General features: G+C 44.3%; 1 protein-coding gene across 2 annotated transcripts in view; it reads right to left on the bottom strand.

Moving 5' to 3' along the window:
* ALG9 (ALG9 alpha-1,2-mannosyltransferase) overlaps positions 1-18,272 on the bottom strand; it is a 62,300-nt gene that overhangs the window by 17,180 nt on the left and 26,848 nt on the right. For both annotated transcript variants that reach the window (XR_013624002.1, XM_068121720.2), the window contains exons 5-9: positions 13,141-13,229; positions 8,601-8,736; positions 8,255-8,342; positions 6,441-6,546; positions 940-1,062 (exon numbers count right to left, since the gene is read on the bottom strand). Coding sequence is in view for 1 of the 2 variants with exons in the window: in XM_068121720.2 (XP_067977821.2) it covers positions 940-1,062; positions 6,441-6,546; positions 8,255-8,342; positions 8,601-8,736; positions 13,141-13,229 (542 nt within the window). In the remaining variant the exon portion in view is untranslated. The remainder of the gene's footprint in view (positions 1-939; positions 1,063-6,440; positions 6,547-8,254; positions 8,343-8,600; positions 8,737-13,140; positions 13,230-18,272) is intronic.

Consider the following 18,272-nt stretch of genomic DNA (forward strand, 5'->3'; position numbering starts at 1 on the left):
AGACTGCTGGTGGACCCGTACAGGTAAGCTCTCACGGCTCTTCCCCCCACAATCGTATCACGAAGGTCTATCATTGGATTGAACGCATTGGAGTTAAAGTTTGTTTGGTCATCCATGTTGCCCTGCGGTGTTCACTACAGGGCAGACACACGACAATATATACACTTAGTTATAAAATCGAAAGATATGGTAAATTTTGTCAGATTTCACTCCAGATTTAGACATTTATTTAGTCTACAGCATCCAATCCCCATAGCCGAATCCAGATTTTGGTGATATGCTTCAATTATGTAATGATAAATCGATCGTGTTTCCAAGGCAAGGCACGTTTGAGTGGGCCGAAACAAAATGGCGGCCTAAGAACCCAGTGAGGTGCAGAGGGATGACAAAGATGGCGGGCCGCCATATTGGTACACCACCACATCAGGTTTTTTTCTTTTCTTTCTTCTGAGCACCTCGTTAATCATCTTCAAAAAGAATGTCATGACAGACCCAAACACAGTTTTCATCCTTGCAATCTGTTGGAGGTCCAAGTGTATGCATGCAAAGTTTGGCGCCCCTTGGTTTCATGGTTTTGGAGGAGACAGATGGACAGACGAACACTGCCTTTTATTATTGTAGATGGATGCTTCAGGACCGGGGAACGCTCTGTTGAATGGAGCACTGATAAGGAGAGGGCTCGGTCCATGAGTTGTGGTTCATTGCTGTGGTGAATATGGATGGTTCAGGACCGGGGAGGGCTCCGCTCAGTCTTAGAGACTCATGAGTGGAGATTATGACCGTTGGCAGCGGTGCGTACACATTCACACATACACGTAAATGAATCACGATTTACACATACACGTGCACCATTGTGATGTATACACATTATATACATTATACACGGCCTAGTGACATTATACATAACACACATGCATGCACACACGTTATTATAAATACCGTTATGTTTCTCAAGGAGTGCATGAGCTACGAGGCTTAAAGGCAGGGACAGGATCGCCAGTGGAAACGCCACGTTCAGATTCAGGAATCCGTTCACCAGGTAGAACCACCAGGGTTCCGTCCCTAGTACAAAAAAGTGTAAAAACAAACGGACACACAGAGTCAAATTTAAAGGGCAATGGAGATCCACCAGACTCATTGATGTCATGGTTACCACGACCGCTTCGAGTCTGGGGGGGGATCAGCGGTTCAAATCCCGGTCGAGTGAACACAAAGACTTCAACAATGGTACGTGGTGCTTCATCGTTTGATGCTCAGTGTAGAGCATGGACAAACAACCATATGTTGGCAATCATAGTGTAGGTTTAGATGGGACAAATGACCTCCTGCGTTGCAGTTCCTTGCAAGGAAACCTTCAAACATGATAGACATTCTCAATACACAATACATTGTTTATGTAATCCAACAAATACCCAAATAGTGGCAAGGAGGGGGCAACGACCGCAAAAATGCGTGCTAGTGCCTCACCTCTCTCTTGCGGCACTGTACGCTGAGAAGGGTTCTGCTCTCTGACCGCTGGATGACTTGCTATGACGAGCCTGCCTGCCAGATCCCTCTCGGGCCCGCTCTCCTAGACCTGACGGAGTCGGCTCTGCTTTTCACTGCCCGCTATACCCTCTAACTCGCCCAGTTTTGTGTGCAAGACTATGTGGGGCTGTAATGCGGGGTGATAACATATTGTGCCTTCCGTTTGCCCTTGTGCCCGGAGGTCTCTGCAGTCTCACATGCACCAATGAAAATACAACAACAACAGTCATTTTAAGGCCATTTTCCCTGCAAGAGCGGGGGTTAGCCTTGCGGTCCCCATGACAATCTTCTCCATTTTGCCCTATTTTCTGCATCTCCCCTTGTTAAACCCCTTGCGCACATTTCTTCTTCGACCATCTTTAGCCAAGTCTTTCTCGGTCTTGCCCGTCCTCTACTTCCTTCTACATTCATTTCCATCACTCTTCTCAACCAGTCACTTTCATCCTTCCTCAACACATGACCAAACCACCTCAACCTGTTTCTCTTCATAGCATCAATCACAGGCTCTATTCCCATCATCTTTCGCAATTCATCATTTGTCTTCCTCTCTCTCAACGATACTCCGCACATCCACCGAACCATTCGCATTTCCACCCTTTCCAGCCTTCGTTGCTGCTCTACGTTCATTACCCATGTCTCGCTCCCATATATCATAACACTTCTCACACATGCAGCATACACCTTTCCCTTCAGCTTCAACGACACTCCCCTCCTCGTCAGCACACCAATCAGTTCCCGAAACTTCTTCCATGCACATCTCACTCTAGCAACCGTTGCCGAATCTGATCCACCTTCTCCATTCAGCATGTCTCCGAGGTAACAAACTGTTTTCACGCCTTCCAGCTTCACGCCGTCTCCAAGATCCAACTCAACATCTCCTCCATCTGCAGCTCCCTCTGTGCACACCTTACACTTGAATGTAGCTGCCACACTGGTTAATGACTCTCTCAAACCACTACATTTTTGATGAACCCACTCAGCGCACATTGTACATTGAATGGAATTCAATGTATGAAATGTACCATTAAAAATTAAATTTTCAATAAAAAAAAAGAAATAAAATTCAATGCATGTACCAATGAAAATGAATATATATATTTTAAAGGCTGAGTGTACGTTGATTCCCACATTCCCACGCCGACGGTTTGGCTCTTTGCTTTTTAATTGTTTTTGTATAGAGTCAAAGCTCATGGAAGAACTAGAACACAGAATGGATTAAGATGCAACAGAAAAAAAAATGAACAACAGGAAGAAAAGGGGGAGATGCCAACAGCAGGGCCGAGGGAAAAAATAGACAGAGATGGACAAACAAGGGATGCAGGTAAGGATGAGGGGTCGGGAATACATCTGCCAGAGAATGAAGGGGTGGATAATATGGATACAGAAGCAAACTCTCAGGAAGGAAAAACTGGAAATTTGGGGGCGGGGGTAGGGCGTGGGGTTAACGGGGGTAGAAAATATCATGGTTTTGGATGATGGATGGCCTGAGATAGTTTAGAACAGCTGTCCTGAAGACCTAGAGGGAAGAATGAGATCGGAGAGAATGTGGAAGTTTATGTCACAGGTGGGAAAAAGGAGGAACAAACAAGTGGAAGTGAGTAGTGATCCTGGATTTTGTGAATTTCACTACAAGGGGGTTGCTGGTGGACCGTGTGTGCCCTGCAGAATCCTGGAGGGGAGGGGGGGGACGGGGACAAAGCACGGAGTGGGCAGAGGGTAACCAGAAAGGAGGCGATAGAAGACAGAGACCACCGATTCCAATGATCCTGAAGGCCTTGGTTTGCACAGCATCAAGCTGAGGAAAAATATTGGCGCGCTTGCACTTTTTTCAAATAACTCACAATTCTCTCTAAAAATAAGTTGAAATTAACAAAAGTGTTTGGTCTCCACAATTCTTTATTTCACTGTTAATATTACAGAACCTTTGTTTTTGATTCAGAACTTAATATATCCTTTTAAATCGGAAAATAAAAAGAAATGGCATTGACAAAATTATTGACACCCTCGACTCAATATTTGGTAGCACAGACTTTGGACAAAATAACTGCAGTCAAGCACTTCCTATAGCCATGAATAAGCTTCCTAAACCTCTCTACTGGCAGTTTGACCCACTCTGCTTGTGCAAACTGCTCCAGTTCTCTCAGTTTTGAAGGGTGCCTTCTCCCAACTGCTGTTTTCAGATCTCCCTACAGGTGTTCAATGAGATTTAGATCTGGACTCATTGTTGGCCACTTCATAACAGTCCAGCGTTTTGTCTTGAACCATTCCTGAGTGCTTTTTGAAGTGTGTTTGGGGTCATTGTCCTGCTGCAAGACCCATGACCTTTGATGAAGACCCAGCTTTCTGACATTGGGTTGAACATTGCACTCCAAAATGCCTTGGTAATCTCCTGATTTCATGATGCCATGCACACATTCAAGGTACCCAGTGCCAGAGGCAGCACAGCAACCCCAGAACATCATTGAACCTCCTCCATGTTTGACTGTAGGGAAGGTGTTCTTTTCTTTGAAGGCTTCATTTTGTTTTCTGCAAACATAGAGATGATGTGCTTCACCAAAAAGCTCTAATTTGGTCTCATCTGTCCACAGAACATTCTCCCAGAAGGATTTTGGCTTGTTCAGGTGTGTTTTGGCAAACTCCAGTCGGGCTTTCTCAGCAGTGGGGTCCTCCTGGGTCTCCTACCATAGAACCACCTTTCATAGAGTTGGCGACGGATGGTGCGAGTTGAAACTGTCGTACCTTGTGTCTGAAGGTGAGCTTGAATCTGTTTGGCAGTTGATCGAGGTGCTTTATCCACCATTCGAACAATCCTTCGCTGCAATCTTCAATCAAGTTTCCTCTTGCGGTCACGTCCAGGTAGGTTGGCTACAGTGCTATGGGCCTAATGATAACATTGCGTATGGTGGACACAGGAACATCTAGGTCTCTGGAGATGGACTTCTAGCCTTGAGATTGTCTATGCTTGGCTACAATCTTGTGTCTGACCTCCTCAGACAATTCTCTGGTTTTCTTTCTTTTTTCCATGCTCATTGCGGTACACACAGTGACACAAAACAGCAGAATGACTCCTTTTCTCTCTTCAAATTGGTTGAATAAGTGAATTTTATATTGCAGGCACCTGCAACTCACCATAGGTGAGTTAAATTCGAAAGTAGGGAAGAATCACCTGCTTGAAATCTAATTATTTCTAACAACTTCTAAAAGGTGCCAATAATATTGTCCGGGCCATTTTAGGATTTCTGCATGGACTAAGCTGAGATTTTTTTTTCAGCTTTTTTGTTTTGCTCCACTGCAAACAAAAGAAATACAAATGTGGATACCAAAAGATTTTTTAACTTCAACAATTTTCTGGAAGAAATGGTGCATTATTTGAAAAAGGTGCAAGGGTGCCAATATTTTTTGACTAAGAGGTGAGAGCAGTATTCTATCAAGCATATTGTTCCATAAAGATTGATAACCCTCGGAAGAGTAAATTAGTGATGATCCTGTTTTATAACCAGCGTGTCATAACAAGGAAGGAAAAATAATGTTATCTGCTCAGGAATCAGTGTGTGAATGAATGAATGAATGATCGTTTTAAGGCCATTTTCCCCGCTAGAGCAGGGGTTAGCCTTGCGGACCCCATGACAATCATGGTTCCCCGTGTTTTTATGGCCGGATGCCCTTCCTGACGCCAACCCTTGGTCACGCTCTTACGATGCGCAGGGATACGGTGTACCTATTCTAAATCGGGGTACACACCGTGATCATTCATCCCAGCAGGCTGGTACTCAATTTGCCGACCTGGGAAGGATGACAGGCTGAGTCAACCCCCCCTGGCGTTAATTCAGCGATCGACCGGGATACAAACCCAGGATCCTAGGATCCCAAGCCGGCACCCTAACCGCTAAGCCAACACCTGTGTGTGAATTATAAATTTTAATCGCTGAAACATTCCCTTCGGCGAGGTCGGTTCATGCCTAAAAAGTCAAGTACATTTGAGTGTCCATGGGAGAATTGTTGTGTGTGGTGATATTCGACCCTCATTCCTCCGGGGAAATTTTTCAAACAAAAATAAATTAATAAATAAATTAATAAATAAGGATATCGATTGGTTTCATTATTAATTAAAAAGCTTTCTTGGCATGTTGCATGGTCCGGATAGCAGAACAAGATGGTGTACTAAACACGGGGTTGGGGGTCGAAGTTAGCAGTGGAAAGGAGCTTAGGGGACAAACCTCTCCCACCCCAAGTGTCAGGCAGGGGAGCACTTCCTCAGGCTCAGGGGGCATGGAATTGGGGAAACCGCAATGATGCTGCAGGCCATATTGATGAAAATTATAGGCCATATAGAAGCTAGATTGATTTTAAAAAAAGATTGAGGTTGAAATTAAACAGAACAGACAATTTGGGAGCCAAATTCACAACTTTGGGAACTAAATTGGAAAAAAGGGAATATTTGTTCCATAAATGGGGAATTTATTTAATAGAAAAATGGTCTTGATATTAATTGTGGTGGCGTGGATGCCAGCTCATACTGCAAAAGAAAACCAATCGTCAAAGGGAGGGAGGTGGGCTTGGAGCATGCGAAAGAACAGTTAGAGTTCTGCGGAAGCACGGTCAGAGCGAGTTTCTCAACTTGAATTGTAGTACCCAACCATGCGTACAGACAATACGTTTCATGTTTCAATCCAACATGTTTCAGCTTCTCCAGGCCTGATCTTTCCCATCCGTCACTCTCCTATCCCTTGTTAGACTCGTGGCATGCTTCGAGAGGTGCCATTTTGGAGTGAGCAGTCAAATCGAGATCGAACCAATCCCAAGTATCGTATGACCTTTGGGAACGCCTCGCTTCTTGTGTGACTCTTTCTTTGACTCTCTACTCAGGACAATTATTCTCATGTTTTTGATACTGTGGCCACTACTGTCCGTACCATAGAGATCGGGTCCGTGACTCGTGAAGACGTTGTAAAACACCAGGTTCAGCGGAGAGCAAAGCCAGCGACCATAGTAGAAGCTGTCAATGAGAATAACAGGTACCTGAGAAGGTGGAGAAGGTGAATTATTATGGGGTTGTGAGTACTGCACAATCAGACAATAACACCACAAGCCTAACACACACTACATTTATCCTTGTGTTTTAGTAATCATCCGACACAAGTGAGGTGTTAAATACGAATGTAGAGCAATCATCCAACACAGGTGAGGTGTTAAATACGAATGTAGAGCAATCATCCAATACAGGTGAGGTGTTAAATACGAATGTAGAGCAACCATCCAACACAGGTGAGGTGTTAAATACGAATGTAGAGCAATCATCCAACACAGGTGAGGTGTTAAATACGAATGCAGAGCAATCATCCAACACAGGTGAGGTGTTAAATACGAATGTAGAGCAATCATCCAACACAGGTGAGGTGTTAAATACGAATGCAGAGCAATCATCCAACACAGGTGAGGTGTTAAATACGAATGCAGAGCAATCATCCAACACAAGTGAGGTGTTAAATACGAATGTAGAGCAATCATCCAACACAGGTGAGGTGTTAAATACGAATGTAGAGCAATCATCCAACACAGGTGAGGTGTTAAATACGAATGTAGAGCAATCATCCAACACAGGTGAGGTGTTAAATACGAATGTAGAGCAATCATCCAACACAGGTGAGGTGTTAAATACGAATGCAGAGCAATCATCCAACACAGGTGAGGTGTTAAATACGAATGCAGAGCAATCATCCAATACAGGTGAGGTGTTAAATACGAATGCAGAGCAACCATCCAACACAGGTGAGGTGTTAAATACGAATGTAGAGCAATCATCCAACACAGGTGAGGTGTTAAATACGAATGCAGAGCAATCATCCAACACAAGTGAGGTGTTAAATACGAATGCAGAACAATCATCCAACACAAGTGAGGTGTTAAATACGAATGCAGAGCAATCATCCAACACAAGTGAGGTGTTAAATACGAATGCAGAGCAATCATCCAAAACAGGTGAGGTGTTAAATACGAATGCAGAGCAATCATCCAATACAGGTGAGGTGTTAAATACGCATGCAGAGCAATCATCCAACACAAGTGAGGTGTTAAATACGAATGCAGAGCAATCATCCAATACAGGTGAGGTGTTAAATACGAATGCAGAGGAATCATCCAAAACAGGTGAAGTGTTAAATACGAATGCAGAGCAATCATCCAACACAGGTGAGGTGTTAAATACGAATGCAGAGCAATCATCCAAAACAGGTGAGGTGTTAAATACGAATGCAGAGCAATCATCCAACACAGGTGAGGTGTTAAATATGAATGTAGAGCAATCATCCAATACAGGTGAGGTGTTAAATACGAATGCAGAGCAATCATCCAACACAGGTGAGGTGTTAAATACGAATGCAGAGCAATCATCCAACACAGGTGAGGTGTTAAATACGAATGCAGAGCAATCATCCAAAACAGGTGAGGTGTTAAATACGAATGCAGAGCAATCATCCAACACAGGTGAGGTGTTAAATATGAATGTAGAGCAATCATCCAAAACAGGTGAGGTGTTAAATACGAATGCAGAGCAATCATCCAACACAGGTGAGGTGTTAAATATGAATGTACAGCAATCATCCAATACAGGTGAGGTGTTAAATACGAATGCAGAGCAATCATCCAACACAAGTGAGGTGTTAAATATGAATGTAGAGCAATCATCCAATACAGGTGAGGTGTTAAATACGAATGCAGAGCCATTCACCAGGAAGATCAGCAGGCTGAGCAAAGAGTAGCACACGAATGTCGTGTAACGCTTCCGAATGATAACGATGTCAACTGCTATGGGCAGGCTGTAGAGAAAGGAAGTAAGTGGGGATGAGGTGACGGGTGTGGGTACAGGTGTAGGTGTACAAGATGAAGGTTCGTAAAAGGGTTATTTGTAATGGGGGCTAATGGTCCCTAAAGACCCCAAGTTCCCTTCCCCCCTTTAATCGCGATTTCAAAGATGCAAATATTTTAAGGTTATCAGGTCAATGTTTTTTAAAAATGTTATTGGATGTGTTGCACTGGAAGATGAGCAACAAGTTGAAGAAGGGTAAGATTCTCACCCAAGCAAGGCGGTGAAAGGCCAGCCGATGATGGCAGAGGCAGCTGTGGCCAAAATGGCCGGTCCATCACGGCCCGCGAACCAGCAGGCCGAGGCAAGGGTCGACACGCACATGCCAAAACTGCTAGGCAGGAAAGCTGTGGAAGCCACAAGGTAATGATTCGAAACCGGGTAGAAAAACCATGAAAATGAACAAGATCAAAGTTTATTACCAAGTAGGGGATCCTCCGCATTGAGCTCGAGTGAGTAAAATGAACAGTTTCAGAGGAACGTGAAACACAAGGGAAAGAATGGACTGAAGGAAGAGAAACGTAAGTGTGGGTAAAGTCACATTGGACTGGGGAATTGCTCGCATGCCAAAAACCCGGTAGTTTTCAATATACAGGTTTGGGCCAATGCTCGGCTCTCTCAAGTAACCCATAAACAACATCAAAGACACGTACATTTGCATTATAAAACAATTCTTCCACCAGATAACATTTTGGCCGTCACACCGCCAACTGGAACGGCACTCGGTCGAGCGCACACCTCCGCCAGGCTGAACAGTGTACATCTTGTATCCCACCGAAAAGCCGAATCTGTATTCATACATTATTAACCAAAATCGAATTGGCTTGTCCTTGTCAACCACCTAACTCATCCACAACGTTTTGAAATATCATGCTCGTTTTTGGTCCTCTCTCTCTCAATGGTGAAGAATTACTTAAAAAAATTCTCGGATCCGCATCTTCACCTAAATCGAATCAATTTTCCTCTTTGTCACACACAACCTGCCCACCAAGCTTTGTCCAGATCCATTCATAACTTTTTTGAAATATCGTGCTATATAATCGTGTTTATCTGTATCTCTCAATCCGAATTGAGCCTGGTGTTGGCTTAGCGGTTAGGGTGCCGGCTTGGGATCCTAGGATCCTGGGTTCGAATCCCGGTCGATCGCTGAATTAAAGCCAGGGGGGTTGACTCAGCCTGTCATCCTTCCGAGGTCGGCTAATTGAGTACCAGTTCACTGGTAATTCCCTGTTTGTCGTTAAAGGCGGCAAAAAGGGTTGGCGTCAGGAAGGGCATCCGGCCGTAAAACATTGCTTCAAAAAGGGGACCAAAAAACAACAACAACCACGGTTCCCGAAAAAGGCCAACCCCCGCTTTGCGGGGAAAAATGGCCTCTAAAGGTGGTTATATTATATATTATAATCGCCCAAGAAAATCAGTCAACGACACAGTCCTGTGCTTGATTAATGCCGTACAACACCTTGATACAATCGGGTGTTATACACGAGCTACCTCCATATATAATCCCATTCAACACAATTCAACCATGTGACCGATTTATTGGAGAAGCTCTAAAACCTGAATGTCAATCCATCTCTCATTCTGTGGATCAGCAACTTCCTCCAGGAAGGGACTCAGTGGGTACAAGTGAACACTACTCCATTAGAACAGACAACGATGAACACTACTCCATTAGAACAGATAACGATGAACATGACTCCATTATAACAGATAACGATGAACACTACTCCATTACAACAGACAACGATGAACACTACTCCATTAGAACAGATGACGATGAACATGACTCCATTATAACAGATAACGATTAACACTACTCCATCAGAACAGATAACGATGAACACTACTCTTTCAGAACAGATAACGATGAACACTACTCCATCAGAACAGATAACGACGAACATGACTCCATTATAACAGATAACGATGAACATGACTCCATTATAACAGATAACGATGAACACTACTCCATCAGAACAGATAACGATGAACACTACTCTATCAAAACAGATAACAATGAACACTACTCCATCAGAACAGATAAAGATGAACACTACTCTTTCAGAACAGATAACGATGAACACTACTCTATCCAAACAGATAAAGATGAACACAACTCTATCCGAACAGATAACGATGAACACTACTCCATCAGAACAGATAACGATGAACACTACTCTTTCAGAACAGATAACGATGAACACGACTCCATCAGAACAGATAACGATGAACACTACTCTTTCAGAACAGATAACAATGAACACTACTCCATCAGAACAGATAACAATGAACACTACTCTATCAGAACAGATAAAGATGAACACTACTCTTTCAGAACAGATAACGATGAACACAACTCTATCCGAACAGATAACGATGAACACTACTCCATCAGAACAGATAAAGATGAACACAACTGTTTCGGAACAGATAACGATGAACACTACTCCATCAGAACAGATAACGATGAACACTACTCTTTCAGAACAGATAACGATGAACACGACTCCATCAGAACAGATAACGATGAACACTACTCTTTCAGAACAGATAACGATGAACACGACTCCATCAGAAAAGAACGATGAACACTACTCTTTCAGAACAGATAACGATGAACACGACTCCATCAGAACAGATAACGATGAACACTACTCTTTCAGAACAGATAACGATGAACACTACTCCATCAGAACAGATAACAATGAACACTACTCCATCAGAACAGATAAAGATTAACACTACTCTTTCAGAACAGATAACGATGAACACGACTCCATCAGAACAGATAACGATGAACACTACTCTTTCAGAACAGATAACGATGAACACTACTCCATCAGAACAGATAACAATGAACACTACTCCATCAGAACAGATAACGATGAACACTACTCCATCAGAACAGATAACAATGAACACTACTCCATCAGAACAGATAACAATGAACACTACTCCATCAGAACAGATAAAGATGAACACTACTCTTTCAGAACAGATAACGATGAACACAACTCTATCCGAACAGATAACGATGAACACTACTCTATCAGAACAGATACCGATGAACTCTACTCCATCAGAACAGATAACGATGAACACTACTCTTTCAGAACAGATAACGATGAACACGACTCCATCAGAACAGATAACAATGAACACTACTCCATCAGAACAGATAAAGATGAACACAACTGTTTCGGAACAGATAACGATGAACACTACTCCATCAGAACAGATAACGATGAACACTACTCTTTCAGAACAGATAACGATGAACACGACTCCATCAGAACAGATAACGATGAACACTACTCTTTCAGAACAGATAACGATGAACACGACTCCATCAGAACAGATAACGATGAACACTACTCTTTCAGAACAGATAACGATGAACACTACTCCATCAGAACAGATAACAATGAACACTACTCCATCAGAACAGATAAAGATGAACACTACTCTTTCAGAACAGATAACGATGAACACTACTCTATCCGAACAGATACCGATGAACACTACTCTATCAGAACAGATACCGATGAACATGACCATTAGAACATTATTATTTTTATTTTTTTTAAATACAGGTTTGAGGCTCGTGAAAGAGCTCACATTTATCACACAAAAAATGAAACAGACACATAAAACATATAAAAAGGGGAGCGGTAGACAAGATGGGAAGAGAGGGGAAGCACACAAACACAACATTTGAGAGCAGGGACATCGGGAGATCTGTGGGAGGGAGAGGGCTTGGGGGGAGGAGGCGTGGAAAAGGGGGTGGGGGGGGGGGGGAGGGGGGAGCAGTATAAAACACAAGGACACCAAGGACTTCCAGGAAAGAAGTTAGTATTTAAAAAAAAGTGGATTTGGGGTGAAATTAGCGGGGGTAGAAAAGATCAAGGTTTTGGATGGGGGAAGATAAGAGATGGTGGTGAAAAGATAACGATGAACATGACTTCATTAGAACAGATAACGATGAACGCTACTCCATCAGAACAGATAACAATGAACACTACTCTAACAGCACAGATAACGATGAACATGACTTCATTAGAACAGATAACGATGAACACCGGGGCCCCACAAGGATGTGTTCTTTCACCATTGCTTTTATTCTGTATCACATGATTCTATTTCACACTCAATGTTAGCATCTTTAAATATGCAGATGACACTGTGATTGTCGGTTATCTTAAAGCCAGTGAACGGAATTATAGAAACAGGAGTCAGAATTTTTTTTACATGAGTGAAGTGTAAAATTTCTTAAGTTGAACACCCAAAAGAGTAAAGAGATGATTTTTGATTCCAGGGAATCTAAACCTCACTTATCCCCAGTCATGATAAACAATGTTGATAATTGAGATTGTTCACTCTTCACTCTTATTGAGATCTTCACTCAGATGCAATTGAGATTGTTCACTCTAATTGAGATTGATAATTGAGAAGAGTTTTTAAAATAAAGATAGCAACTCCACCACCAGGACGAGGCTCAGGTCTATCATACCAGAGGAGGGAGTGACCAAGGAGAGATATTAAGGAAGGAGGAAGGTCTTGAAGGAGGAAGGTAAAACAGCCAAAAGCAAAAATTTAGCCAAAAGCAAAAACATTTTCACAAAAAGTGAAAGTAATTTAGAATTCAAGAGCAACTCAAAAAGCATAAACGTGGAACAGTGCAAATAAAACAGATTCCATGTGAAACCACTTTGGCGTTCCCAGCACTTCAAGGAAATCATTTTCTGCAGTACCGGCTGATGAGATGAACATTCCAGGGGCGAGCGCAAGGAACACAAGTGTGAGACGTCCAGCATGTAGGCCAAACCGCTTGCAAACCGCCCTGCAAAGCGAATCATATGCACGTTATACTGTTCACTGGTCAATTATATATAATCTCACCAAAACGACAACACAGATGCAACAATCACAGATGCAACAATCACAGCTCTGCACAACACAGATGCAACAATCACAGCTCCCCACAACACAGATGCAACAATCACAGCTCTGCACAACACAGATGCAACAATCACAGCTCTGCACAACACAGATGCAACAATCACAGGTGTCCACAACACAGATGCAACAATCACAGCTCTGCACAACACAGATGTACTCTTTTGGAGACGTTGTGGAGAGATCAAATGGTGCAAATCAATTCATCACCCAGCATGCAAGGGTAACCCCCATACCTTAGACTTCACATTTTAGAGCATTTTTACACAATTTCATACTTTCCTCGCAGGTACAAAAATAATTAAATGTATGTATTGTGGTGGTGATGGAGCCTGCCCCAGGTGAATGCACATCCATAGCACGTAGGAGTTCCCTCATCAGTTATATCGTCAGTAAATGTCCTCTGACAGGCCTCCACCCATAGTCTAAGGGGAATGGCCACACACTTGGCTTTAGGCTGTCTAGCTTGGGTTTGAATCTTGGTCCACATCCCTATTTTCTCCATGTCACCCTACACTTTATTTTCTCACCCTTCCCAACCCTTGGTTTTATTCTTCCTCTTGCTGCTGGTCTTTTCATTTTCGTCCATATCTATTCTATGTTTCAGTTCTTTAATGAGCTTCGATGTACAGGGAGGAGGGGGCGGGGGGAAGGCGAAGAAGGCAATTACCTAGTTATTACCGATTAAACATACAAACGTTCAGGAATGTAACCCATTCGTGAGTCGAGAGCTGCCTGTCTATGTGTGTGTGTGTGTGTGGTGGGGGGGGGGGGGGGGGGGGGGAGGCGGGGGTCATAAAGCATAACACATAATTCTCTTTGCTAACTCCCAATAACCTTCTCACTTGTGGATGCGGCCCACACTTGTAGATGCACAATGGGGCACCAGCCAACTCAGTGGATTTATTTGCGGTCAGAGGCTCAGCCTCTTTGTAGGGGCTAGCCACATCGACCACAGTCAAGGTGTGTTTGAAGACTTTGCGTCTGGAAGGCAGCTGGTCATGCGGCAGAAAGAGAATGTCAGCCTGGCAGACTTCGCTGGGCACAGAGACGTCAAACTTTGATCATGGGATATGGCCAGGGTCTGGAGGATATATGTGCCATATGGGTTGTTTTTTTTTTTGAGCCAAATTCGGGCAACATCTTCAGAGACCTTGGTGGCTGCAGCAAGCTTTCTTGATAGCTGCAAGGCCCTTCCGGTAGTCCTTCAGGCTGTATACCGGAAAGCATTTCCATCAGAACGCCTTGATATATTCCAGATACCCGATGAGTCTCCAAAACAATAAACTCAAAAATGATGAATGGACTGCGGCTGCTGGAACAGCGAATGCAGTCTGGACGGGAACTGCAGTCGGGACGGTCAGGACGACGGGAACTGTAGGGACCATTGGAACAGTCGGGATGCTGGGAACAGCTACGACAACTACTATAGCCAACTATTAGCAGAAAAGAAGCTGCTATGTAGCATTTGCAAAATAATGCCAAATCACTTTCCTGGGTCTATGTGGCATGTACACGGCATTGTGTGAGATGTGGACAGCATTTTCTCAAGTCTGTGTGCGGGACCCGCAGTGTGACATGTGCGCAGCCACTTTCCCTTCTTTTTTTTTTAAGAGTGGACAATATTAGGACTCCAATGTGAAGCATGGGCAACATTGGGAGTCCAATTTGAAGAGTGGGAAAGATAATGGGATTCAGCAAGTTTTTCCATGACATGACAATGACATCCAGAAGAGAACTAATTCAAGAACAGATGCAAGAAATCCAGGCCCTCCAGGTGTGTGTCTGCAGAGGAGGTAAAAAAACCGCTTCGGGATTGGGACTTTGAATCTACACTATCCTGCCAGTCTAAGCAATCAAGTTGAAGACAAATATAAGTTGCACTCCCCTTTACGAAATACCTTACTCCTTTTGGAGAGGTCATCCGGCTTCCGGTCCTTCGAGCGAGGAATCGTACTTTCGAGCTCTCCACGGCATCAAAGTTTAGAGATCGTCGTTCATGCTGACTTCGAAGCGGCGGTTCGTCCTGCGGACCTTCTTTAAGCTGTGCGTGGAGCGGACACGCAGCGAGGCCTAGTTCGCGCCAACGAACACATTTTCCCGCCAAGGCCTCAGACGATCTCTGACGAGATACACCAGCCAATTTGGAGGTACATCGATCAGGCAAGACATTCTCACGTCGTGCGAGTTCGAGTCCCGGCTTCATCAGGAGCGGTCGTCTTCTAACGTCTTGCTGGGGTCGGTCGTGAGGAGGGGAACTGTGGACGGAGAGCTGTGGTTTCCGTGCAGACATCGTGAGGACAAGCACGGCTGGGAAGAGCGAGCTGCACGCCAAGGCCGTTCGCTTCACGCGGAAGGCCTACTTCGCGCCAAGGAGTGTGTTTCATACGCAAATACGCCAGGGCCTTGGACGATCTTCGACGATTCCTGACGAGATACACCAGCCGATCTAAGACTAAGTGCCCACTAAATCACACCTCTGTTTTTCAGTTGGATTTCCCTTTGTCTGTATTTGGGTATGTTTGGGAGTGCTCCATTTGGGAATATAGTTTATTGATCGTTTTTTTTTCGTGCACCAAGCATTTTCATCAAGCATTATCATTTTCATTTCATCAAGCATCAAGCATTTTCTTTCGTGCATAATCACCTTCGAAGGTGTTGCGTTTACATTCTGTACGCCTGGCCATCTTAGCTTCTTTACGTGCAGTGTAAACGAACCTTTTCTTTGTTATCAATGGTGATCTCAAGCTTGTGGAGGAGCTTGTATGTGTAATGTATTTGGGAGCACGACTCGGCCATCCTTGTGCTTTTAGTTTTACATGAATTGACTTGGACCGGTGTGTACGGTGTGTACCCTGGTTAGAATAGGCACACCGTATCCCTGCGTGTCGTAAGAGGCGACTAAGAGGGTTGGCGTCAGGAAGGGAATCCGGCCATAAAAACACTGCCTCAAAAAAAAGAACCATGACAATTACTACTACATATGGGCAGGGTACAGCCCGAAGTGGAGATCGGTTTCTGAGGTTTGGGACATGGAATGTAGGGACAATGACAGGGAGATCAGGAGAGGTGGTGGAAGTATTGGTCAGAAGAAGAGTGGACATATGTTGGGTGGAAGAGACGAGATGGAAGGGAAGTGGTGTGAGAATGGTGAAGGGTAGGCATGGACAGAAATACAAGTGTGTGGCAAGGGTGCCTGGAGGGCGTGAATGGTGTTGGTGTCCCGTTTTCTGAGGAGTTTGTAGACAGTGTGGTGAGTGTGACCAGAGTGAGTGATAGGTTGATGATGGTGAAAATGATGATTGGAAAGCTCTTGGTGAACATCATCTCGGGATATGCTACGCAGGTTGGTCGGAGCGATGAAGAGAAGGACAAGTTCTGGTGTGCGATAGAGAAGCTGATGGAAAACGTGAAAGATGAGGAAGTTGTTGTGGTAGGAGGAGACCTAAATGGACATGTGGGAAGGAGTATGGACGGTTTTGAGAGAGTTCATGGGGGTTACGGATATGGTGTGAGAAATGGAGAAGGTGAAAGGATTTTGGAGTTTGCTGATGGAGCCGATTTGTCGATTTGTAATACTCGGTTCCAGAAAGGGGATAATAAGCTTGTTACATACACGTCAGGTGGGTCGACGACAACTGCTGACTACCTGATGGTGCGTAGGCGAGATAGGGGGCACCTCCGGGACACAAAGGTGATCCCGGGGGAGGAGGCTGTTTCACAGCACCACTTGGTTGTCTGCGACATAAGGGTGAAAGGTGCGAGGAGAGCTCGGCGGGTGAAGTACCAACCGAGAATGAAGGTGCGGAGGTTGAAAGAGGTGACAGTAAGGGAGGCATTAAAACAGAGGCTGAGTCGGGTCGAGGATGATGTGGTTGAGCTTGAAAAGGGTTGGATGTCAATGAAAGATAGTCTGTTGGGAGCTGTTGGTGAGGTATGTGGATGGACAAATGGATCACCGAGGCACTCGGAAACATGGTGGTGGGATGATGAAGTTGGAAAGAGGATTGACGAGAAGAGGAAGAAGTTCAAGGAGTGGCAGAAGGCGAAGGGTACGGGAGAAGAAAAAGCAGAGCATGAAAGTTATAAGGCAGCCAAGAAGGCTGCAAAGAAAGAGGCAGCAAAGGCGCAGGAGACATGTAGGAAAATGTTTGGAGAACCCTTGGATTCGGAAGAGGGTCAGAGAGCGGTATTCAGGATTGCAAAGCAGATAGCGAAAGAGAGGTGTGATGTGATGGGGTGAGTTGCTTGAAGGATGAAGTGGGACAAATCGTTGTGGACCCAGATGGAATTAAAGGAAGATGGAAAAGATATATGGAAATGCTGTTGAATACAGAGAATGAATGGGATGGCAACATAGAGAGTAACCCAGTTTTAGGACCGGCAGAGAAGATAACTGAGAAGGAAGTTGAGGAAGCGATAAAAGCAATGAAGAGTAGAAAAGCAGGAGGGCCGACGGGAGTTGTGGGAGATATGTTGAAGGCAGCAGGAAGTTGGGGTGTGAAGAGAATGACAGAGATCTGTAATCTGGTGGTGAAAGAAGGCCACATTCCAGTGGATTGGGAACTGAGTACCCTTGTCCCTCTGTACAAGGGGAAAGGTGACCCTCTGGAGTGTGGCTCGTACTGAGCGATAAAGTTATTGGAGCATGGAATGAAGGTATTGGAAAGGGTGTTGGAGAGGAGGATAAGGAAGAAGGTGAAGATCGACGAAATGCAGTTTGGATTTATGCCAGGAAGAGGAAAGACAGACGCGCTCTTTATTGTGAGGCAGTTGCAGGAGAAGTACATGGAGAAGAGGAAGAGGTTGTTTCTTGGGTTTGTTGATCTGGAGAAAGCATTCGATAGGGTTCCACGCAAAGTATTGACATGGGCATTGAGGAAGTTAGAAGTGGAGGAATGGTTGATCAGAGTTGTGATGGCAATGT

The sequence above is a fragment of the Myxine glutinosa genome, chromosome 7, assembly GCF_964187855.1.
Source record: "Myxine glutinosa chromosome 7, kmMyxGlut1.1, whole genome shotgun sequence".
Lineage (NCBI taxonomy): Eukaryota > Metazoa > Chordata > Myxini > Myxiniformes > Myxinidae > Myxine > Myxine glutinosa.